Source organism: Anoplopoma fimbria, chromosome 12 (assembly GCF_027596085.1).
Source record: "Anoplopoma fimbria isolate UVic2021 breed Golden Eagle Sablefish chromosome 12, Afim_UVic_2022, whole genome shotgun sequence".
Lineage (NCBI taxonomy): Eukaryota > Metazoa > Chordata > Actinopteri > Perciformes > Anoplopomatidae > Anoplopoma > Anoplopoma fimbria.
In genome coordinates, this window is record NC_072460.1 from 16,215,083 (window position 1) to 16,239,129 (window position 24,047).

The 24,047-nt window shown below is 39.1% G+C and overlaps 1 protein-coding gene across 1 annotated transcript in view; it reads left to right on the top strand.

Annotated features, from left to right (window-relative positions):
* The first annotated feature begins 2,110 nt into the window (after window positions 1–2,110).
* xkr7b (XK, Kell blood group complex subunit-related family, member 7b) overlaps window positions 2,111–24,047 on the top strand; it is a 51,950-nt gene continuing 30,013 nt past the window's right edge. The window contains 3 exon segments of the mRNA XM_054609879.1: window positions 2,111–2,166; window positions 2,168–2,466; window positions 2,530–2,722. Coding sequence (XP_054465854.1) covers window positions 2,111–2,166; window positions 2,168–2,466; window positions 2,530–2,722 — 548 coding nt within the window.

Sequence of the window (24,047 nt, forward strand, 5' to 3'; positions counted from 1 at the left end):
GTCTCTTCAGTATCGACTCCATTTTTCTGAAAAGGGCCTATGTAATTATTCCAATTTTACATTGAAGGAATTTGCATAGTTTTTTTTTTCTCTTTTGCATACATTGCTCTTTTAATACTTGTTGATGCTGTTAAACATTGTATTATTTGTACTGTATGTATTATAATACATTTTGAAATTCATGTCACAACCATAAAATGAAGTGTGGGCGATATGGTCAAAATCTTTTCTCATCTTATAGACCATTTCATATCTCGATAACTATCATGACTATCATTTCGGGTGATTCAATGAATAAATAGTCTCTATGAAACAACCACATTGTAAAGCCTACCATATTTTGTATACTCCTGCATGAATGAAACTGTCCTAAGCTGTATGCAAAACTATCTTCTGAGGGTAACAGAGCCTTAAGGTTGGAGAAGCTTGTGACTGGAAGGTTGCCAGCTGGAGTTTGATTTGTTAATCACATTGAACTGAGAAGTGATGTTGATGATTTCATCACGATACAATTCAATTAAAAGACAATAAATTAGCATGGCAGTAAGATTCTAAGATTTTACCCATAGTCATCTTGCATCTTTGTAGTAACTTTGGGTCACTTTGTGGTCTTTTGGGTTGTTTGTAGTCATTAAATGTGTATGTTTTTTGTAATTTGTATCTATTTTCAGTCATTTAGCGTCTTGTTGTAATTGTTTTTCATCTCTGTAGTGATTTTTTGTTACTTTGTCCTATCAGAATCAGAAACGGTTTATTGCCAAGTATGTTTGCGAATACAAGGAATTTGGCTTGGTGATTGTTGCATTACAATAAACAGTGCAATAGTTTGAGACATGAGTTGAAAATGAATAAAATATGAAATTTTACAATAGAATATGATAAACAAAAGAAACAATATAAGAGTAAGTCTGATATTAAAGTCTAATATTAAGTGTATGTTTAAAGTGAAGAGTTAGGATGGATGTGTGAATGTATGTAATTGTCCCAGGGTTGTAAGAGTCCGAGTCAGGCTTTGAAATTGTTTTGGCAGGGGGGGTATAAGTGAAATTTTGTAAATCAGACCAGCTGACACCCTTGGGCCCTGGGGGCTGTGCCTGTTAGGCCTGTTCAGCAATCCAACTGTGTTTACTGGGTGCCATGTATTCAAGGTTTTATTCAAGACTTTTCATCCTGAAGTAATGCAGCATTAAAGAAAGTTTCCAATATGTATTGTTATATATTATCTCTCTGAATATATATACTGAACAAACATCAGCATACAGACAACAGCTTCTTCTTCTGACAGAATAAAATGATCCCATGATATCTACAAGTATTGTGAATGCAGAAAGAGAAGAACCCGGAGCGGGAGAAGAAACTGTGGTATTCCCCTTTTCATTTTTCTGTTCCACTGAGGCAGCAGATTGTGGTTTTACTGGAGAGCTTATTAAAATGTATACTGTCAAAATGTGAAGCAGGAGAAAACCTCAGCAAACCCTTTCTCTTGATAAATTAAACCAAAAATGTTGCTGGGAGTTACTTTCAAAAAGGCTGCTGAGTGCTTTGTCTCGCAATCTCTCATCGATTTAAAGGAGGGTCAATGCACAGCACATTTATTGTCTGGAGGGAGGTTCATCGCTCAGGAAACACTGGACAGGATGCAGGTTTATACCATTCATAGTAAACATGACGAATCCCCTCAGTGACAGTGCCAAGTCAGAACCTGATACTCCACCTTATTAACCGCTTTACTATGAGTTTAACAACAGTCTTGTCATTTGCAGCAGGGTGCTGCTGCTGCTGCAGAGACAGCAGAATGTCACTGGAAGGGGATTTTCATGACAGCAACGAAAACGAAACAAAAACTGCAGGTTATAAATGTTTGCAAAACGCTGAATGTCCTGAAAACATCGCGCGGTAGTCAGGGTGTTAAAAGCGCTGTTAGTAATGATGCCTCGCAATTAATTGGCTGATGATGAGGCTAGTTATGATGTAATCTCTCTCACTCTCTCTCTCCTGCACACTCAGCCCCCTCCCCTCTCTCTCTCTCCCTCTCTCTCCCTCTCTCTCTCTCTCTCACACACACGTATCCCCACCTCTTTCTCTGTCTTTCTCTCCTATCCTAACCAACATGGCCGCTAAGTCGGATGGAGCAGCGGTGTCTGTGGAAGATGACAACACCCCCAGGAGCCTCTCGGAGCCGGGGAACCCCGCCACCCGGCCCCGCTGCAGCGCCGCCGGGGAAGCCTTACACCCTGCTGGACTGCTGCTGGGTGCTCTGCGCCCTGCTCGTCTTTTTCTCCGACGGCGCGACAGACCTGTGGCTGGCCGCCGACTACTACCTGAGAGGTGACTACTGGTGGTTCGGCTTGACGCTCGTCTTCGTCGTGGTGCCCTCCGCTGTGGTCCAGGTATTGAGTTTCAGGTGGTTCGTGTATGACTACTCGGATCTGAGCTGCGGGGACGGAGCAGCAGCAGCGAGCGGCAGCGGCAGCGGCAGCGGCGGCGCGGCGGCGGCGGGAGGCGCGGCATGCGGAGCGGCATGCGGAGCGGCCACGGCGGGCGAACACACTTTAAGCACCAAGGACAGCGACCAGCGCGCCGCCAATGCCACCCCGGTCTGCACGTCCTCTGCCCTGCCTGCGACGGCTGGGACGGTCGGAGCCCCGCGGAGGTGCTGCACCGTCTGCATGTGGGTCTTTCAAACCGTGCTTCACGTCATGCAGCTGGGGCAAGTCTGGAGGTAGGAATCGCTGGGGGTTGTGTGGGGAACAAGGGAGGGGGTGGGGGTGTGCGTGCATACGTGCTCGTGTGTGTTTCATATGTGTGATCTTTGCATTCCCAACAGGATAGTGTTGGAGGTATGTGTGTGTATGTGTGTGTGAGAGCGTGCATGCCTGTTCAAGTGCATGTGTGTGTGTATGCTTATCCTCCAAATATTACCCGTCCTTCACATCCACTGGTGACAGTAAGGTGCAGAAATTGACAATGAAAGAGTGAGATTCTTTTGTCCTCACGTTCACACAACAGTGCTGGTAAATATGTGAATGGCTCTCCTATTGGGGCTTTTTGCCCATCTTCCCTTCTTGTCCGGATTGTGACAGAATCTGGAGGGTTGCTTACAGGCGCCTGAGCTCTAACATATACAGTTTCTTCCTCTGGTACCTCTGTCTCTCATGGTCCGGACAAGCTGACAGGGATATCATCAAAGCTCTGTGCTCCGCTCTTCTTCTTCTCCTCTGGCTGCTTGTCGTGTTAGTGATCTTGAAACTGAAGCTTTTCTTCCTCCACAGTAGGCGAGATTGATAAAATGTAAAATGAGAGAAGGCATGTGCAAAATCTTGAAGGCAGCATTCGTCCCACAACACATCCACACTAATGGTCCTATCCTGTGCTTTGGACTGTGTGCATATTCCCCGTTAGATATGTGGTTTGCTTTGATTGAAGTCCTCCTGAGCCACGTTCACTTGATGTGACACAACGTGGTGACTATTTCAAACACTGTAAAACATCATTTACATTACAATACCTCAGGTTCACACATACATCGTGAATGTCAGTACATCACACATGTGGTACTGTACAATATGAAACCGTAGTACATGAAGTCTATACCAATCAAAATCAAGAGAAAATGCGTTAAAATGAATGAATTATATTGTTTTTAAATAGGCAATAAAATGGCAGAACAACTTGACGTAACAAAATGTTCACCAATGTTTTTCAGAGTGATAACTATATTATTATGTGCATCAGTCAAGTCCACTTAAAGGTCAAGTCTGAGCAGTGTCACGACTCATTCAAGAGACAGTCCAAACGGAGGTCTAGACAAAATCACGACCAAGGCCAAATGTTATTAGTGAGAGTCAACAATGTGGGTTTGGACCTTTGGTTTTTGACATAGTGTCAGTGATAAGAACAGGAACAAAACGTTTCTTTAATGTCTTTATAAAAACTCAGAAAAAATTATAATACATAGAATATACGATTTATATGAAATAAAATATACCTATACAATATTACAAGCTACTAGTCAAGTTCTGTTTTTAAGGTGCTTGCATTTTACTTGAGTATTTCCATTTTCTGCTACTTTCTACTTCAACTCAACCACATCTCAGAGAGATATTGTACCTTTTACTCCACAACATGTATTAAACAGCTGTAGTTACTAGTTACTTTTCATGTTAACAGTTAACATAAAAAAGCACATGATCAGCTTCTAAAATACATTTTTTTGTTAAAGTTTAAACCGGTGCTTTCCAACATTTTTGGCTTGTGATGCCATACATAGGGAGAAAGAGAGCACATAATATAATTTGTCAGTCACAGGGGTTCATTTTCTGTAAAACAAACACCTTTTACCATGATACATTTAGTTGATATTTCTTCCACCATTGCAATGAAAGTATATATTTCTGTACATTTGTGCACACAACTACACTTCTACAATAATGTATGTAATGCATGGCAATGATGTTCCAACGAGTAGGCTATGAGCATCACCTGCACTTGTAATATTGAAGAATTTTGGGTCAACCGACGACTAACTGACAGCCGAGCAGCCTGTCTCGTCTGCTACAAGAGCAGCCACTGATGCTGGCAGGAAAGCCAAAACTGATAAACAAAGAAAAAGGTAAAGAAAAATATCCAACTGGATTTGGTCAAGACCAAAAACTGAAATAAGTCAGAGTTTAAACACCCACAAGACTGAAAAAAGTCTGAGATAGAAGAAAGAAACAGACCAAACTTGAGTAATGCAGTACTCAAGCGTTACAGACAACAATGTAACTGAGTCCAGAAGCTTTGGAAAAACACACAGCACCACTTTAAAATCCATGTCCTACCCAGCTGCATCATTATTTTTTTATTGAATATTTTCCAGCACCAGTTCAACAGCAATCTTTTATGTGTATGTTTTCAGTATGTTATGTCAACTAAAAGAAAACAGAACATGGTGTAACAAATGTAAATGACAAGCTGTCGGTACCTTTTAAACTTGACTTTTGGCTGTTTCAACCTCCTTTAACAGGAAGGTTAAAGGTCAAACTAAGCCAGTAAAGTGCCTTGCTCAATGAGTAGTAGGATAAATGACAAAACCACTGTGGTTGTGACTTAAATTATTTCTACCCTTCAGACAATTGAAATCACTTCTCAGGGTGAGTGAATGAGTAGACCATCCTGCTGAAGTGTCCTTGAGCCTACCTGCTCCAGGGCTGCAGCTGACCTCTGACCTCTTCTGTTATTGTGGAAGAAGAAAGGAAGACACAATATTTAAGGGATGTTACCTCAACTAATTCAGAAATGGAGCATGTGGGAATTCACACAAGCATAATTACATGCAGACTCAGTAATGAGCTGCGTTAATGAACAACAATAAGATGCCGAGAGATGAAGAATGAGAGTGGGTTGGTTTTAATGTGATAGTTGCAGCCAGGAGAGATGCACAGTGCTCAGTTTGAATGAGATTTAATTGTGACTCCAGTAACACATTTTATGAGTGGAGATTTATTCAACACCTTTTGAAATGGCTCTAGAGTTTAACCTGCAGCCCAACATTCCAATTTCAGATTTGTTTTTACTTCTACTGTGATTAAAATGTGATCCTTTACTATATCCCGTTTACACAATTCACATCTTGACCACATGATTAACTTAATCAAATCAAATCTTGCTGTCTGAAACTTACATACAAAATACATTTAAGAACCTGAAGCTGGAATTTGTTGTCTTATGTCAATCACCTGAGAAAATGCGCCATCACTTTACAATGTAGCAGCTGGTCAGAGCAGAGAGAAAGAAAGAAGAATAGCTGAAAGAAAGATAACTTGACTGGCATTTGGCCTAAATTTCACTAAAAATCACACTTCACTGCTCAACCCAGTCGGCAGACAAAATGTTGTATTGTACCATCTTGTAAACCTTTGGATACATTGAATGTCAACGTTTCTGGACAATTTTTTTTGTTGCCATAAATATGTTTCATATCAACCTCTTGCATATTGACTCATCAACAAATTAAATTCAAACAATTCTTTAGGGTTCACGTAACAAAACTATTTGGTGAAGGTTAGAATACAATCATAGTTTGTGTAACATACAACATAATTAAACATGTGAAAAAATGTAACTACTGTAAATAAACCAAAAAACACCCTTTTAGCATACTCGCTTATGTACTTTTACGTAACAAGTGTAAGAGCGTTAGGTAAAACAACGTTAGGTAAAACAACGTTAGGTAAAACAACGTTAGGTAAAACAACGTTACGTTAAACAACGTTACGTTAAACAACGTTACGTAAAACATATATATTACGTCACTTGCTTCCACATTCAAAAATGTCCACATTCAACGAATCAGTGGTTTGCATAATCTTTCAATGCCAACATTTTTCCCAGGCATCTGGGCTGTTGACAAATTGTTACATTTGATTAGAGTTTGCGTTTAGTCGACTCGTGTTTATGTTTTCCTGACGGGCCCTTATTGGTGCCTACGTTTTTTGTTCCTTGTCCTTGCGGTGTAAATTTGATCTAGTTAGAAGCATCAGATGCATCTTTAATCTATGTTTAACCTTTATTAATTCACAGTAGATTAGCAGCATCTTGTGTTTGTGTCTCCCTGTTGCATATCCTGCTCGCTAAACATGTTTTAACGTTCAGCCTGTTTATAGTGAACATTGATCTCATGGGTTTAAACACCTACAAAATCTTGTAGGACTTTGGCACAGATTATTATTAACATTCTGATAGAAAAGGTAAAACTGCACTGAAATTAAATTAGTTCATACAGAGGTTCCAGCTAACATCCACTGAGGTCATGTTTTCTTTGTATTCAAACCACTGGATAAAGGAAAAATTCCTATTTTGCTGACTTTTATCCTTTTCTGTCTTTGTCTTGCATCTCTGTGTCATTCATTTAAGAATAATCCATGTAAATACTGATAAGGAAACGGAGCAGCTGAAGATCAAACTCAATTTCTATCTTTTCTATCAAATAATTCAATTTCCTGTCAAGATATTTCCTGCAGCATTGTGAGGGCATAGGGTTTTTCAGAGGTATATAACATTGACAACTCAACGAAATGTTTTAAAATCGATCAATCTCGTGGAAAAGTCATTCTCAAAGGAGATACATACACAGGCCAGTGTCCACAGCCACGGCAACAGGGCAGAGCCCATAATACATCATAGTATGAAGACCGGCTGAGGTTTGAATCAAGGTCGACTCACCTTTTCTCAACAGGACACTCTCGCTCTGCTGTTGATATCGCTTCCACCATCTACATTTAAAATCCAGAGCTGAAAAGCAGCAAGGTCACATCTCTTTATCAGGTAGGTTGGTGAAAGGCATTCTGGTAATTGTAGCGAATCTCTTACTGAAGCTGATGAAGCAGCTGTGGGAGAATGTGAATCACTCACGAAGTGATTTTTGCACCTAATCACGAGTTATCTTGATGTAGATGTGTGACATGTACTGTAAAAGGATTAATTGATGTTATATTTTAAAGACTTTCAACTGATAACAAATACATTGTTTGTGTACTAGATCAAAGCATTCTCAATCCAAACTAAGCAAATAATGCAGCCCAAAGCTTCAAACGTTGACAATCCACGTAACTCGCCAGCGTAATGTTTTGGACGTGGCAGCAACATGCATAGCGTTTTTTTAAATAAATGTCAGTCTTCACAGGAAGTAAGGTTTGGGCAACAACACCAATAAGTTAGGTTTTGGTTGATCTGACCATCTAATAATGACCCAGGTCTTTTTTTTATATTGGACTTAGTTAAAAGCCCATTGCGTCGCATACAGAAGCTAAAAGGTGCGTCAATACCTGACTCCGAGGGATACTGACAAAGCTGCATTATTTGACAAGTTAGAAGTTAGAAAGCATTGAGGTATGCCTTGTTAAAACTGATGCAGTCTGATGCATAAGTTCCGCAATAAACTCTTCCTGCATGAAGATTTTGATTAGTTTTTGTTGAACCTGTTCTAAAGAGAACTGTATGATCATTTTGGAGGAAGCAGGTTGTGGCGATGTTAATCTTTGTTGAATTATACAGAGTGGTGACATTCCCATCATTCTCATCTGTTAAAAAAAACAAACCCGCAATTCAGACAACCGTCCCCATTTCTTTTTAAAATGTGTATGAAGAAAAATCTTCAAACAGATGGAAACACAAAAAAGACTGTTTGTGAGACAGAGCAGGGACAGATGGACAAACAGGTGGACAGTCCGGCAAAGAGCATCAGCCCCTCCTGGAGTTCAATGGTCGGACAACGTTGCAATTTTTAGAACAATCCAATTGGTTCCTGCTTGTGCCAGACAAGATCAATCAATCCCAAAAATAATTGAATCAGTTCCAAACGGTCACTCAGCTCAGGTGGTCTGCCTGTTAGCTGTGTCCGTCCGGCCGAGGCTAATAATCAGTCCGAGTGGATAACTGGCAGCCTCAATGTAGCTGAATCATTCAAATCTTGGTGTGTGTGTGTGTGTGTGTGCGCGTGCGTGGGTGCGTGCGTGCGCGTGCATGCGTGCGTGCGCATGCGTGCGTGTGTGAGGGTTCAAAGAGGGGTCGGTTCACTGTTCATTCAGGAATGAAGTGACTCTTAGTGGTTATTGCTCTTTATTACTCACAGACTCTTTTAATGATGGTTGCGTTGGGTAATGAGCTATTGGCAGCCATGTTGGATAAACGACAGAAAAAGAAAAAAATGTTAGCAGGTTTTCTTATCAGATCTTTTACCTTTTATAATATGTATAGGAAAACATAACTTAATCATCCTTTCTATCACAAAGACAATAGCAGATGAAGTGTTGTGTCGGTCCGGTCAAACACAGGCAGAGGGTCTTTGTTATTGTGTATTTTTGTCTGAACATCAGCTCTTTTCACAGAGCCTTGCACTGCTGAATCAGTGAACGACTGCAAGGAGTCCCATGATAAACTGAATCTGTAATTGCATCTGTGAGAAAAGATTCAGATTTATACTGTTCTGTTGATGCTCGAGCTTATCACTTCTCATTTATTTGTCTTGAGATATATTTGATTGACAGTTTACTGACATTTATGATTACAGTCATGTACATTCTTGTACTGTGTCCCAAATGATCCTTCCTAAGTCCATCCCACTAATAGTTACTGACTGGAAACACATGCACAGGCTTGAACCCGACACACACACTTGGCTCGGGCTCTTCTCGTTGCCGTCCTGGTATCCGAGAAATGGAAAGATAATGTCCGGCTGGAGGTCCTATTAGGTCCGTGAAGACAGGCTCGCTTTGCGCAACCTGTTTGCTGGCTGTGTCTTTTACAGAACAAATACATTCACTATTATACTATATATATATTATACTATATAATATATATATTATACTATATAATATATATATATATACTATATCTGTGAATAAAAGTTCTGCAGTTTGAATAACGAAAACTGCTGGGCATTAGTAAGCTTTTAAATGTCCTTTTAGGAGGCTCTGCTCGGTACCTAAGTTTCTCAACCACAGGGTGCTCCTGAGATTTCAGATTTTTTTGCAGTATTGCAGAAAATAGGATCCAAGACAAACAAACGTTTATGGTAATTACAAGTTTGGTTCAGCAAGATAATCGCCACAGATGAACACCACCTTGATTTTTAAAGCATAACTACACCACAGTTGCATGACCTCAGATCACAGCCCTGTCTCCTCAAAAGGATGTTGCCAGACAACATAACTGCATTGTGAAATACCTTTTGAAAGAAACATATTTGTTTATGGATTTCATTTGGTGTTGATGTAACACATGGTTTCTAATCAGGTCGCAGACATTTGGAAGAGGTTTGGGTGGTGGATAGGTCCAAAAAACACAGGGCTTCCACCCAGGAGACTGCTGTTTGTGTTCTGTGTGATCCATTTAGTTTTGTAGCCTAAACCTAACCAAGTACTTTTGTTGCATTTTTGTTTGGATTTGATTAAATATTTTGGCATTTTAAGCCAAACCATTATGTTTTTTTACTAAACCCTACCAATAGTACCAAGTACTTAACAAGTAGTTGTGTAGCATTTTTTTGTTTTGTTTTATACGGAAATGTAGTCTATTTCATTACACCAGGGTGTTTAAGTAACTGCCATCTGTTAGCTAATTTGCTGGCCTTTGTTATTGGTAGTGATGTCTTAAAACTACAAGCTGTGTTTGTTTATGTTTGAGTTGTTTCTTTTTCTCCCTTGTGATGGACAGCAGCGGGTGAAGGAACAAGCTGCATTTCAAAAAGCATCTCTTTAAGAATTTAAAGTCCAGGGACTGTAAATGCACATAGGTTTATGTAAAATTCAATAGTGTTATTGATTATGAATAAAAATCTGCCTGGAGGGAAATTTTGATGATCTACAGCCTTCTGGCTGCCTGCCTTGTCTATTTGTATGTCCCTCTCTCTCTCTATGTCTGCCTGTCTCACTATCTGTCTGTCTTTCTCTCAGCCTGTGTCTCTGACTGATGTCTCTCTGTATGCTCTCCTGTCTGTCGGTCTGTCAGATTGTGCTGAATAATTCACTACAGCCCTTGAGGGAGCTGTCAATCATTTCCAATGTGCCTGTATGAGTGTGAAGGGATGTAGCATTTCCTGCTAGCTTCTCCTGTCGTCCAATCTGTCTCTGTCACTTGCTCTCTCTTTGTCTCTGTTTACAGTCTATGTCTCTCTGCTTTTGCTGTTATTTGTTAACCTAAAATCAACACAGGTGGCTTCGCAGGGTGCAGGGATGATGTTATTAACATGTGCCCTGCAGGTGGGCACACAAACACACACACTAAACTAATGAAAGTATGCATATATACCAATACACTCTAATGTGAATCAAAGCTTATATATAATGTTGGTTTTGCAGCCAGCGAACATCTCGTCATTTCTAAAACCAAACCTGCACCCAATAAAATGATGATGTTCCAGCACCAGCTCTCAATTATATATAAAATTCAAACAGCATCCTACACAGGAAGTTATTCATTGAGAAATAATTGGCAATTTGTTAATTCTCTTTTCATAATATATCATCAGTTATTTGTTTCTCTGATTGTTTCATGCAACTCCCTGTAACCGCAGTCATCAATGGTGAGACCAAACAGCCTATTACTGTGGAATTAAATACAAACTAATTAAGGCTGAGCAGGAGCAGGGAAGCTAAAACTAATCTCGGGAAACAATGTGTTTTTCCAACACGTTCCAATGTTTCAAATGTTTTGTGTGCAAAGCCAAGCCAGACTAAAAGCTGATTGTGCACAAAAGTATTTAATTGTCAACTAAGGATATTCTTTGTAAGAATATGAGTGTACATGTCACAAAACAACCCAGTCATCACAAAATGTTGGCATTGAACATTTCTGCAAACCATATTGGCTTGGTATCACGTTTGCAGAAAACAACAAATGCCCCGTGGTTAACGTTGTGAAACGGTTTGGTTTAGGCAAAAAAAGAAACTACTTGGTTAAGGTTAGAAAAAAGATTATGGTTATAAAATAATAGCATAACTTATTAAAAATCAGATAACAAATGTAGCAATGTAATGTAACAACCGTAACAACGTAAATAGCTTAAATAAATAAAAAACGCCCTTAGCAAACTTTCGTACAAAACATTACGTTAAAAGCATGTTACTTGCTTTGACATTCAACATATCCGTTTTTTACAGAAACATACAATGACAAAGAAAATTCCTGGCAAATGAGCTGCACAAAACCTCTTACAGATGCATAGATAGACATGACATGAAATGACACAAATGGTACTTAGGTAGAACACATAATCTCTAACTGGAACACCGCAGTGTTCAGTGTACAAACATCCTCATCAGAGTTTGAGCCTCCTGAACAGTGAACAGTGAGCTGCTTGCTGTGAGCCTCAGCGCTGCAGTAATGACCCAGTTTCTCCTCAGGGATCAAGAAAGTTCATCTTGTTTTACAGCCCTTTGCTCCAAATTAACTGCTCAGTCAGAATATCTCTATTTCACCATTTGAATTTGATCATGATTAGCAGATGGATGGGGAAAAGCAGTCTGTATTTTAAAATGTTTTCTGGTGAATAGATGGTTTTATGGTTCGAGTCAGTTAAAGTCAGGCAGAGGGAGGGTAAGTGACTCCTTCTGAGGGGCTCCTAAATGCTTTTTTCGTCTCCATGCTTCTGCATGTGTAGCTGCAAACCATAGCAATTACTGTACTAAATGTGGTGTAAATCCTTGCTGATCACTGGTTCCTGGAAAGCTCTGAGAACTTACTCAGGTGACAAATGGGTAAAGTGATTTGTGATTTCCACCTCTACTGTAGACTCTTTGGATGTAGTGTGTAAATCACACTGTGACATGGGTTTGCCTTTTCGAATGCAGACATAGCAAATTATACAATTTTGAATTAACAAGGTGTTCTCTGAACACAATCAGGTGGAACACTGAGGTGGAGATCTGAAGTTTGACACTTTGTTGGAGGGCCCGCTCCCTATAAGGGGTGTCACGCCCAGACTTTATGGGCACTAAATATGTTTTGTGAATCTGACTGGGCAGATAACGGTTGCAAGTGATATGCAATTCATATCAACAATCGCAATCCATTATTTGCCAGCCTGAGTGCAATGAGAGCACAGCCGTATGTGGCACATGACGACCATCCTGTGAATAAACCAATAAAGTCAGTAAATCAGTATTATCTTATGAGTCAATCCCAACCACTTATTGTACCAGCTATGTGCAGCAAATTACACATCCTCAGTATGTTACTGATGTATAAAGATCAGTCGTGGCCTCAGAATATTTTCCTTTTTTTTCCGTGTCTGATTTCGGTTTTGGGATTAACCCATTTTATATTAACCTTGATATATTCCCCTCATGGTTTCAGTGTATAACAACAGAAAACTGATGGAGGGATGGATATAGATTCATAGATAGATATCTATTAATGGAGTAATCTGGGACAGAACATGGACTCGGGCCTGCACAGGGTTTGTTAGTTTATCTCTACGTGCGCTTCAGTGATGCATGTTATTAGCATGTACCCTGCAGGTGCACACACACACACACACACACACACACACACACACACACACACACACACACACACACACACACACACACACACACACACACACACACACACACACACGAGACACACAGACACACAGATTTGTCTTTCTCTTTTGGTCTCTTTTGGTCTTTCATATAAACACATTCAGACACGTTCTCCTCGAGTGTGTGAACTTTATGTTCCAAGCCCAGAGGAGCAGTTGTATCGCTGTGGATTCTAGTTTTCTCTCTCTGAGCTCTCTGAACTCACACTCTCTGATCTGTCTCTCTGGATTTCGCTCTGTGCGACTCTGTGTGTGTGTGTGTGTGTGTGTGTGTGTGTGTGTGTGCGTGCGTGTGTGTGTGTGTGTGTGTGTGTGTGTGTGCGTGTGTGCGTGTGTGTGTGTGCGTGTGTATTTGTTTTAGAGGAAAATCCTCTAAATGAGAGGACCTTTTTGTCTTTCCAAACTAAAACAAAGGGACCATTTCAGGCCTTAAATTCAGGGCTCCAGTCAGATGATTGATCTGTAGTAGTAGATCCGGTTCATGAAAGATTTTCCATTTGGTGCTCAAACACTCTTCGTAACCTTTTTTATTCAAGCAAGTTTTTCATTTTATATTTTCACATTTTTTGGAACAAATGTTGCCTTCAAATGGTTTTGAGTTTGTTTCTGACATGGGAAGTGGAGAATGTGAAACACTTGACACACAAGTGATTAAACATGTGAAGACATTGTTGCTATGCATCTATGAACATGGAAGTCATACGACTCCTCGGTATTCTATTTAAAACAATGTGAGTATGTTCTTCTCTTTTCTTGCCTATTTACACATCCGGCAGTTACAGAGCAACATTGGCCACATTGGAGTAGTGTTTCGTATTACCTGCTGAATGTTAATCCAATATTTATTATCCTTTCAGCTATTGTTTGGTCTCTATGTGCTCCTGAGTAAAAAATATCTGGATCTTTAGCTGCTAGATGTTCCACTTTCTTCACCAGTTAGTTGCAATTTCTTTTTAAACATATTTATAATACAAGGACAACAGACCATGGTACATGGGGACACCAAGACAAAACTACTGTTAGAAACAACCACAGTAGTGAAATGCTATTTCCTCTTAAAACATTATTAAAGCACCTGTGAGATATGACAAACAGTATACCTCTGGAGTCTGTGGGGATGAGGGTTAATACAACAGGGTGCTAGTTTCCAGTATTACCTAAACAATGAGCTAAATAGGCTAAAAAAATAAGTTGGTGTTACATCTCTGTGAATTCGTCCCTTCGAGCAACACATTTCACATCAGACATCATTCTTTTGATGTAATTTGATCCTTTGTTACCACAACACATATTGTAGGGTTTAGTTTTAATGTCATATTTTCAAACAATTTTCAAAACTGCTGCCAGACAGACATTATAAAAAAGCAAAATTGATAGTAAAACATCTTGTAGACACACAAATTTGACACCAGAGGTAAAATAACAATGATTCAGATAGAACACAAACAGTTGCAGTTCATTTCAGTGCTGCTAATTCACTGTCCGACCTAGACAGGTACCATCTCAACATCACAATGAGCCTCACAGAAGCAACTCTAAATCACAGTTTGAACTATTCTGTTGCATTTTCTGGCTGAGAAAAGAAACTGAGTTCTACAGCCTATTAAGTCTAACTGTGAAACCCTAGCAAGCATAAGCACACATTCCCCAAATAACTTGAGAGGTATCTGATGTAACACCAGCAGCAATATTCAACATAAACGTCTTTTTATACTTGCAGCCTGAAATTCTGACTCAAATGTTTGACCTGTGTGTTTGAGCACATTTTTAATAGTCAAGACAAACCTCAGACAAGTGTATGAGGTTCATCTCCTGAAGAATATGTTAATTTTACAACACCTATGTAACAGTTTAGGAGAAAGAATACAGTACAATACATCTATTTGCTTCTGTTCCGGAGGAAATTAATCTGTTGTTGTATCACATGTAGATGGATTGTCCACAGATTTTTTTATTGTAGCTAATCTGAAAGTAGTGGATTATATTCTGTTAAATGAAAATAATAGGGTAACCCCTTCAAGTGCAATGCAGGGGTAAGATATGATAATTGTTGCCAAAGATCTGTCTGTACATGACCTTATATATTTAACCAAGCTAGAAGAATTGCTCTGAAAATGGCATTATTTGTCAGTCCACCACTTTTGTAAAGACTGAAATATCTCAACAACAATTGGGTGGCTTGACATGAAATGATGATAGGTTACAGAAAACGCTGAGGTTGTAGTTTCCCCTGTTGAATTTTCCAACTTGCAACCTCCATGCATTCTAGGTGCACAATGCCAAACATGAACAAAAACTAGTCAAATACTGTATCGCAACATCTACTCGTTGGACTTAATATTGTTTAGTCAACCCGGATGCTGCAGTAGTGGTTGCTCGGAGCTGTAATCTTAGCGTTTTTAATGGAATCGAAAAGAACATATTCTGATGCAGGAGTAGTCATTTCTATAAGACAACACACAGAACCCGGTAGAGCTGCAGTGATCTCAGCCACCATTGTCTATTCTCCAGCACAGAAAGCAGTCATTGGCTCGGTTGTTTTTTCAACCATGAAAACGGCTGTCATCTATTTTATCAAAAAAAAGTGTTTGTGTTATATAGACCCACAATCAACCTCTAAAAATATAATAATGATACATTTAATTAATATGGCACCTTTTGAAACGTAATTACAAAGTGCTTCAAAACAACAAAATAAAAACTGAATCCAATAAAATAATATAATTGATTATTAGACATACACAGCATGAATTGATTAAGTAAAAGTCTATTTTAAAATGTGTGTTTTTAAAAGACATTCAAATAAGAACAAAGATGGAAAAGACTGGAACTAGACCTGCTTTGTTTAGTTTGGTTGAATTGAACCCTGGAGTGTTTACCCCTTGTTTGGGCAGTGGGAACACAGCAATCACACGCGGACAAAACACCACCAGACCAAAACCTTGTTGAAGAGGTGGTCTCGATCCGGTTACAAACAAACTCCGGTACGGTTCATTTTTTTTTTATGTGAACATGATCCGACCCAGCTGGCTGAAGCCTTATGGATCAAGCCAGCTCCTGTAGCCAGATGCTTTTCGTGTATGTTGGGTGTATTTTCCAGCCTGACCTCCTTTTAGAAATGAATAATTTGCCTTAAGTGATTATTGCAAACTATTTATTAAATTATGTCGAGGGCTAAGATTAACCCTTGATGTTGTCTCTTGGCAATTTCATCAAATTAGAGATCAGTTTGGCTGCTCGTTAATACCGCCGTATAAACACAAACCAAACTCAAGGCAATATGCAACTGTATAACAAATTGGTCCCTGATTTGGACCAGAGCAAGCAAACTATAAGTGTAAATACACCATTCGAGATTCTGTTCACCTCGGTTAAAAAATAAGGCTGAACAAATCATTGTAAAATTGTTGAAAAAGTGACATCACATTTCTGCAGTTAGTATTGATACTGGTGGAAAATGTGGTGGGATGTGATTATGTTTGGTGTGACTTCAGATTCAAACCGGTCTCAGTCCGAACTCGTCAAATACTGACGGTTGGTCAGTGCCCCATGGTGTCTGATACCGACGTGCTGCATTTTAACTAACTCCAATGTGGGTTTACATTGGATATATATAAAATAATCCTTATTTATATTTTAAGTGTGAGATCTCAAAACACTTGAGATATGTTTTTTTTCCCGATTATATGTTTTTCTTATTGTATAGCCAGCATTCAACTCTGAAATACATGTTGTTTATCTCTTTATCAGACCTATTTGAATCGATGGACTAACCAGAAATGTTGGCAGCGACTTTTTAACATAAAACATTCTACTGTTTATCAATAACTGGATAAGCTGCTACAGGCAGCATACTGTTGGTAAACCTAAGTACAGCTATTTCAGCCTGCAGTCATTTTGAAATGTACATCGCTGTGTTTGTGTCTGTGATTTACACGTATATGATCAGCCCTCTCCTGTTTGTAGTGAGAAATGATGCTCTGAAGGAACAGGCCTTATGAATCAATGACCAACCTGCCCACAGTTCAAAGCCTTGGCTCTGTTCCCCTTCTTTCTGGACTCGACTCGTTGGGCCCTGTCATGCTCTCCATTCACCTCGACCACAAAGCATCATTTTTAGAGGCATTTTCTTCAGGAGATGAAGTATGTAAATCAGCTTATGGAAAACCGCCACAATTAATATTAACTTCATTGTATTTGAATTAGTCTTGATTTAATTTTGTCCGCATTTGCTATACAATCAAATATCAAAAAGTCTGTTTAAAGGAAAAAATAAGATAACTTTGAAACACTTCTTTCCATTCTGAAAGAAAACATTCATCCACATGTAGTTCATCACCAGAGTCTCTTAAGTAAAGTTAACAGGTGTGTTAAGTCTGTCAGCTCGGTCAAACAAGGTCACAAGTTTTCTTACTTTAATTTGAAATGTATTGTCAATTGGTGTCACCTCGTGGAATTTTTGGAGCTTTCTTTTTGGAACGAAGCCTTTGAAACCCTCTTCAGAGGAAATCCAAGCATCAGGTTTGACCTCTGAGCTCTTAGAAGCTTTCGGGTAATTGCTTTTAAGGATTTTTGGCTTTATGGTTTGTTTCTTATTTAATGAATAATACCATTGACCAGTTTATCTGTGCATTTACAATTTTGGCACTAAGAAGAGATTTTTACAATTACCAAGTACAAACTCCCAACATAGTTGTACGTAGCTTTAAGGTTTACTTGCACAATAAAAGTACTTGGGTAGGTTCAGGAAAAGAGCATGGTTCAGGTCAAAATAAGTACTTTTGTTATGTAAAATGAGTGTGTTTGTTACATAAACAAGTGTGTTTCTTCTGTAACTGGTGTTACTTAGTACGTAAATAACCTAACAGCAGTAAGGTAAAATAAGTCGACCTTGACTTGGTTTCACTCAGGACACTAACAGCTGCCTCCTAGGTGAAAGTCTGTGTGTTCACTCTTTATACTACCTCAGCTGATTTGACCATCCAATACTAAAACAGTTGGGTTTACGTTGGAGTTAGTTGAAAGCTTTGTATCATATGGACGCTAAAGGCTGCCTCGTTGTGTCGTTATTAGACGCCGAGGGCACTGACAAAGTTGATTGGGGAGTTAGGAGTGAAAAAAGGTTTCAGATAAAAGTTAGGGGGTCTTATATTTTGAATATTTTCATATGGTCACTAAATACGGTAAACCTAAGTATTAGATAGCACAATTTTTTTACGTTTTTTCATGCTACAGAGAGATGACACGCTATCAGCCAAACGTATGCGGACTCTTTGTCATTGGGCTTTTTTCATGGTTTGAGCGAGACCTCACTGAATTCTTAATGATACAAATGATCTTTGAATCTGGTGGAAAGTCTGAAATCAGAAGAGTAGGGGTTGATAATTACTTATACATATGTTTAAATACTGCTATATTGTATATTTAATTGGCTTTAACTCAGTGGACATAAGTCTGACGAAAATTTTGCCGTGACATTCCAAGACGGGATTTAAATGTTGCAGATCAACATTTCTATCATTAACAAATGTAGAGGATTGTGCAGCCTCGGTGGAGGTTTTGCTCTCTGCTATCCAGTTTCCATTGTTTTGGCTCATAAAAAAAAGTTCCACCTCCCCTTCTGTCAGTCAAACCAGCTGAAGATTGCCAATCCTGACATGCAGACAATAACATCAAATCTGACATTTTCATTCTGTCTTGTTTTCTCGCTCGCTCTACATGTCCATCTGTCTCTCTCTCTTTCACCTCTTCCTCCCTCACTCCTCCCCCCCTAACTTCTCCCTCTTTGTTGCCTCGTGTTTGTACTTTGCTGGGTAAAAGAAAGAGAGGAGACTTTCCTGCAATTGACAGACAAAATGCTCTGTCGAGGTGTCCTCTTCAGAGAATGCCCGTGTTTGTGATTTCAGACATCCTTTCATGTAAAAAGAAAAAAAAGATAGAGAGATGTAAAAGAATGAGTGTGTGATGCGCTTTTAGATGATGGGGAATAGAGAGTGAAAATGCTCATAATCAATAGTGGAAATGACTGTGGAAGAATGAAAAGAGCACAAAAGAGAGGGAGAGAGAGGGATTGAGAGAAAAGACAAAGGAGTAATGAGACAAGCCGAAAATATTCCTTAACTGAGCGCTTAACCTCTTCTTGACTTCTCCCGATGCATATTCATCTCTCTCTTTCTCTCTCTGGGATTTAGTGGAGGATGGATATGACGATAAAGGGAAGACATTAAATAGAAGAGAGTATCAGGTAGGGAATAAAAAGAAGGCATACAGACGGATGGGTTGATGGCTGTCACTTTACTGAGAGTCCATGGTTGTTACGTCTCAAATCTCCATTAGTCAGTTCAGTTCTCTTCCGACCGCATGTGAGTGAGTGTATATGCTCAACGTATCCTCATTCAACACAGCATGAGATCTTGAGAAAATTTATTTTGTTATTTTTATTTAATTTCTAAGAATTTCCAGCAACATGTGCCGTGAGCTATCCAGCAACTCCTCTGGTTGGCTCGCCATCGAGGCTCTGCACTACAGTTCTAGCTGATAACACAGTCCCAACCCAAGGCGTCGTCGCTAAACAGCGTAACACCCACCCTCTGGTTTCCCAGCAGGTTAACACTGACGGCTCGGTCAGTTGTTTACACTGTTCATGCTTTCAACACTGTTAAATATTCACTGCCGGCTCAACCGTCACCATATTGAGAGCCCTGTGGAGGCAATCCCTAAATCACACAGATATGCTCTGAGTTTGGAATTTTGCTCCTTTAAATTTAATATATTTGATTAACTAGCAGGAACTAGTTTTTGTTATGTTTTTCCTTCGATCATATGAGTTGACTTGATGTTGGTTTTGTAACCAATAATCAGGTCAGCGGTTATTTCTACTTCTGCAGTTCTCACACTGACCTGAAGCTGATCTGATGGATCTGGTGCATGTTTCTGATTGAATGCTATATGTGCACAGGTGCATGCTCAACTCAAGTAGAGTAGTGAGTCAATAAGACAAAACATATGATGATTAATAATGTGAATGATCAATACATTTAAAGGGCAAGTCACACACATGCAAATAATTTGTTTTGTCATTCTTATCTTCGTTACTCTGTTGGTGTTTTCTTCTGTCTGGATATTTTTTGCCCTTTTCCCTTCATTTCTCTTTTCTTTTGTAATTTCACTTCTTCCCCTTCCCTCTCTCCTCAGGGACAAAAAACAATGAAAAATAGGTTTTGAGCTTCCTTGCTCTTTTCACCTCTCCTCCCTACTGTAACATCAATATTTCATACCTGCTCTTTTGTTGTTGTTGTTGTTGTTGTTGTTGGCTTGATTTGTATTGGTCTGGTTGTCATGTCTCCTCTTGTTTTTTAACTTCTGTCTGCAGAGACGTTTGCACAGAAACAAGGTGTGTGTGTGTGTGTGTGTGTGTGTGTGTGTGTGTGTGTGTGTGTGTGTGTGTGTGTGTGTGTGTGTGTGTGTGTGTGTGTGTGTGTGTGTGTGTGTGTGTGAGAGAGAGTTTGTGTTTATGCAGTGGTCAGTCCATTATTTACAGGTTCAAACAGATAAAAAGCCAATTACATTAAAGTACACATAAATGCATATATGCCCACTGATCCATGCAGTAATAGGGAATTCAGTATGACACAAACACACACATTCTCAGGATAATGTAAACCTGCTGACCCGTAACAATGAGAGTCTGATAAATACGGACCACAAACACACAATCCAATAATCCCTCAAATCCAATTAGAACACAAACAAACGTTGAGACAGGTGCTTGATGAATTAAAGGCTCACTTCTTCATTCAAACTGCAAACAAACAAACAGACAGAACAGTCTCCATCCTGCAAACTGGAAAAAAAACGTCAGTGTGCAAAAGCAAGAAATAAATACACTGAATACAAAAAAAAAACATAAAATGAATCGAATCTTAAAGAAAACATAAAAGAATGAGAAAGAATAAAACTGAAAAAACAGAATATTAGATCAACATCACATCATCCCTGCAACTGGGCTTTTATCTCAAACTTATCATTAATCAATAACAACTACAATAAAATGTGAAGCAAGTGTTGATTAACAGCAGAGTTTAAATCCATCAGTTCTGAGTTTAGAGTGAAAATCAGATTTTCACCTTAGTGACTTTAAGAAACGAAACACTTTTACAGAGTCTGTTACTGATGTTAAGTCTGCCAACTGTCACGCACTGTCTGTGAAACATGATATCATCCCTACTTGTCGTATTTTGCCGCTTGGGGAAAAGCTGCCCCAGCCCTTTTGCGTAGTATTTTGACACAGAAAGTTAGCACAGAAAGTTAGCACATGGTTAACATTGGCTTAGAATTTGTATTGCTTGTAACATAACCTAAGCTATGGATGTAATGATGGTTACAATATTATGACATAATTCTCTTAGCACAAGCAGAGCCTCTACTGGCTCTATGGGTTATGCGCTCCTCCAATAAAAAATGCATAAGGATAAGCAATTTGTATTTGCCTCCCAGAACTGGCGAACCCCATAGTATATAAGGCAGCTCACATCGCTGCTGAAACATCCTACAGCCTCTTCAGCGAGCGGCAAGAAGCAACACAACCCCCTTGGTATAGGGCACAGCTTATGCCTATAGAACTAGGGTTACGATATTGTAACCTTTGTTCTAACTCATACAGGCCATTCCATCTATTGGACTTTATGGGTACAGTGGATCGAGCCCAACTAATGCACGGCTGTCTATCGTGCTTTAATGGCACAGATACTTGGATTGACCAAAAATAACAAAGAAAGAAAGAATCTCATTACACCAATCATTTCTCACATTTTATAACACCGTCAACCAACAAGACCTAAAAGTTAAAACTCTCCATAATTCAATAGTCAAGTCAATAGATTTCTGAAAATTTTAAATACTCTGAAAATTTTACATTTGAAGTACTTTCTCTCTACATTACTATACAGAGAAAGTCAGCTTGAATGACAATGGAACACATTTGAACATTTTGAAACTGAAATCATTCAAGGTTAACTGAATAGAGCTCTTTTCAGTATGACTCAGACTATGCCCATGTACTTTAAAAGGGAAAATAACACGCTCACACAGAAGATATCATCATTTTTAAACTCTCCCCTAGCTAGGAAAACCAGGAAAATAACCAATTTTCCTGTAATTGAAAACAGATTGAAAATTTAATAAAAACTAGAAAGTGTCCTTGAAAATCTTTCATTGTCATAAATTTTTTTTTCAACATTCACCAATTATCCTTTAGCTGAGAATGAACTGCAAGGCTATCCAAAAACTGATAGAATTACCATCTGAAATGGCTAAGTAATAATCAGGATCATATTTAAGTTCTAATAGTAGTTTATGTGCGAGAGTATTTTGAATAGGTGGCTCTCGATTATGAAAACTCAGTGAACACACCCCCAATTCACTTCACATGGCAGCACATGCAGTTTGGATGACATTACATAACATTGAATTATGTTCAACTGGTTAGCATTTTTGGATCATTTTGCAAAGGTTTAAGGTTTGTGTTTCAACTTCTGGCAATGATTTTTAATTGTTGACAGATTTGGATAATAATTAAATTGGAAGACGGGGTCAAAATAATGAATGGGGGCCCAACTTTGATTGCTTTTATTTGTGTTATTGGTGTTCAGTTATTGGTGTTTAGGCATCAATGGTTAGTAAAATTCATTAGAAAAAAGACTTTAAATAGAGTATGGAAAAATCCCTGTCTATCATATCAACTAGATTATTACCTGGAAAATTATCCGCAAAAAAATATTCAATACTATTATTTAGCACACACAGTACAGGTCAAAGTAAAGTATTTTAGTTTACCAACACACTCTAGCTGCTAACATGCTGCTTTTCTGGAGTGTCAACATGCATCAGTGAAATAGTACAGTGACATTTTTTGACCCGGCTTCATAAATCAATCTGTGATGCGTCTTGACAAACAGTTTATACGAACATTGTAGACCAATGTGTTTGTTTTTTGGAAGAAATCTAGGTGTGCTGGATATGCTGGAATTATGGACTGATCAGTCCCCCATTAAGGAAAAAAATGTCTTACTTTGTCTGCACCCCAACTTTACCTTGACAGAGCGGATTTGCATTTTCCTTTTTTTTTTTAAATCTTCAAACATTTTCTCACATCCTTTGTCATAAAATGTCATTATATGTTCTGCCTTTAAATCAAAGTCCCCGGCTGTGTAACACCTGCCGCTTCCATGAGTTGAAAGTGTTACATTCTTTGAACGTGAGCATCCAAAACGTTAGGCATTAGTCAAAATGCCTTTTATTTAATTGCTGCAGTAGCTGTTGGTATAATTGAAGCATGCTGGGAAGGCACAATGAAAGGGAAACAAAGGTCTCTACAATTTTCTATTTTTCTACCTCTGTTCTCTTTTTATATTAGTTCCTTACAGTAAAACTGGTGCTGACAATACAGCCAGCAGGGAGTCCAGCCTGACTGTGTCCCCCTGTGGGCAGAGCAATTAAGATAGGAAGCGAGGGATGACGGTGAGGATGAGGAGGTGAGGGACGAACAGATGAAGGGAAGAGAAGGAGACGAAGAGTAGTCGAAATGGGAAATAATTAAGATAGGGAGTGAAGGATGGATGTGGGACGAGGAGTACAAAGAAAAAAAGAAAAGAAATGAGAAAGAAATACGAGAATAAGGACAAGAGGGTGAGAAAGGCGGACTGATAAAGAGATGATTAGAGCATTGACAATAAAATGTCCCAATTTCCCATAATCCCTTGCAGTTGTGAGTAAGTGCCCATAGAGTGATACAAGCCAGTAAGGCTTTGGTCTCTCCGCTGCGGGTCACAATGTTCCCATTTTTTCTTTTTTTCCGTTCACTCAGAGCTGAGATAACAGAGCAGCAGGCAGCCTGAGCCTGCAGCCTATACTGAGGGCGACAGCAGCACAACGGTCAAGGTCAGAAGTTCAAATCCTAAGAGCGGCTCTGGGAAGAAGAATG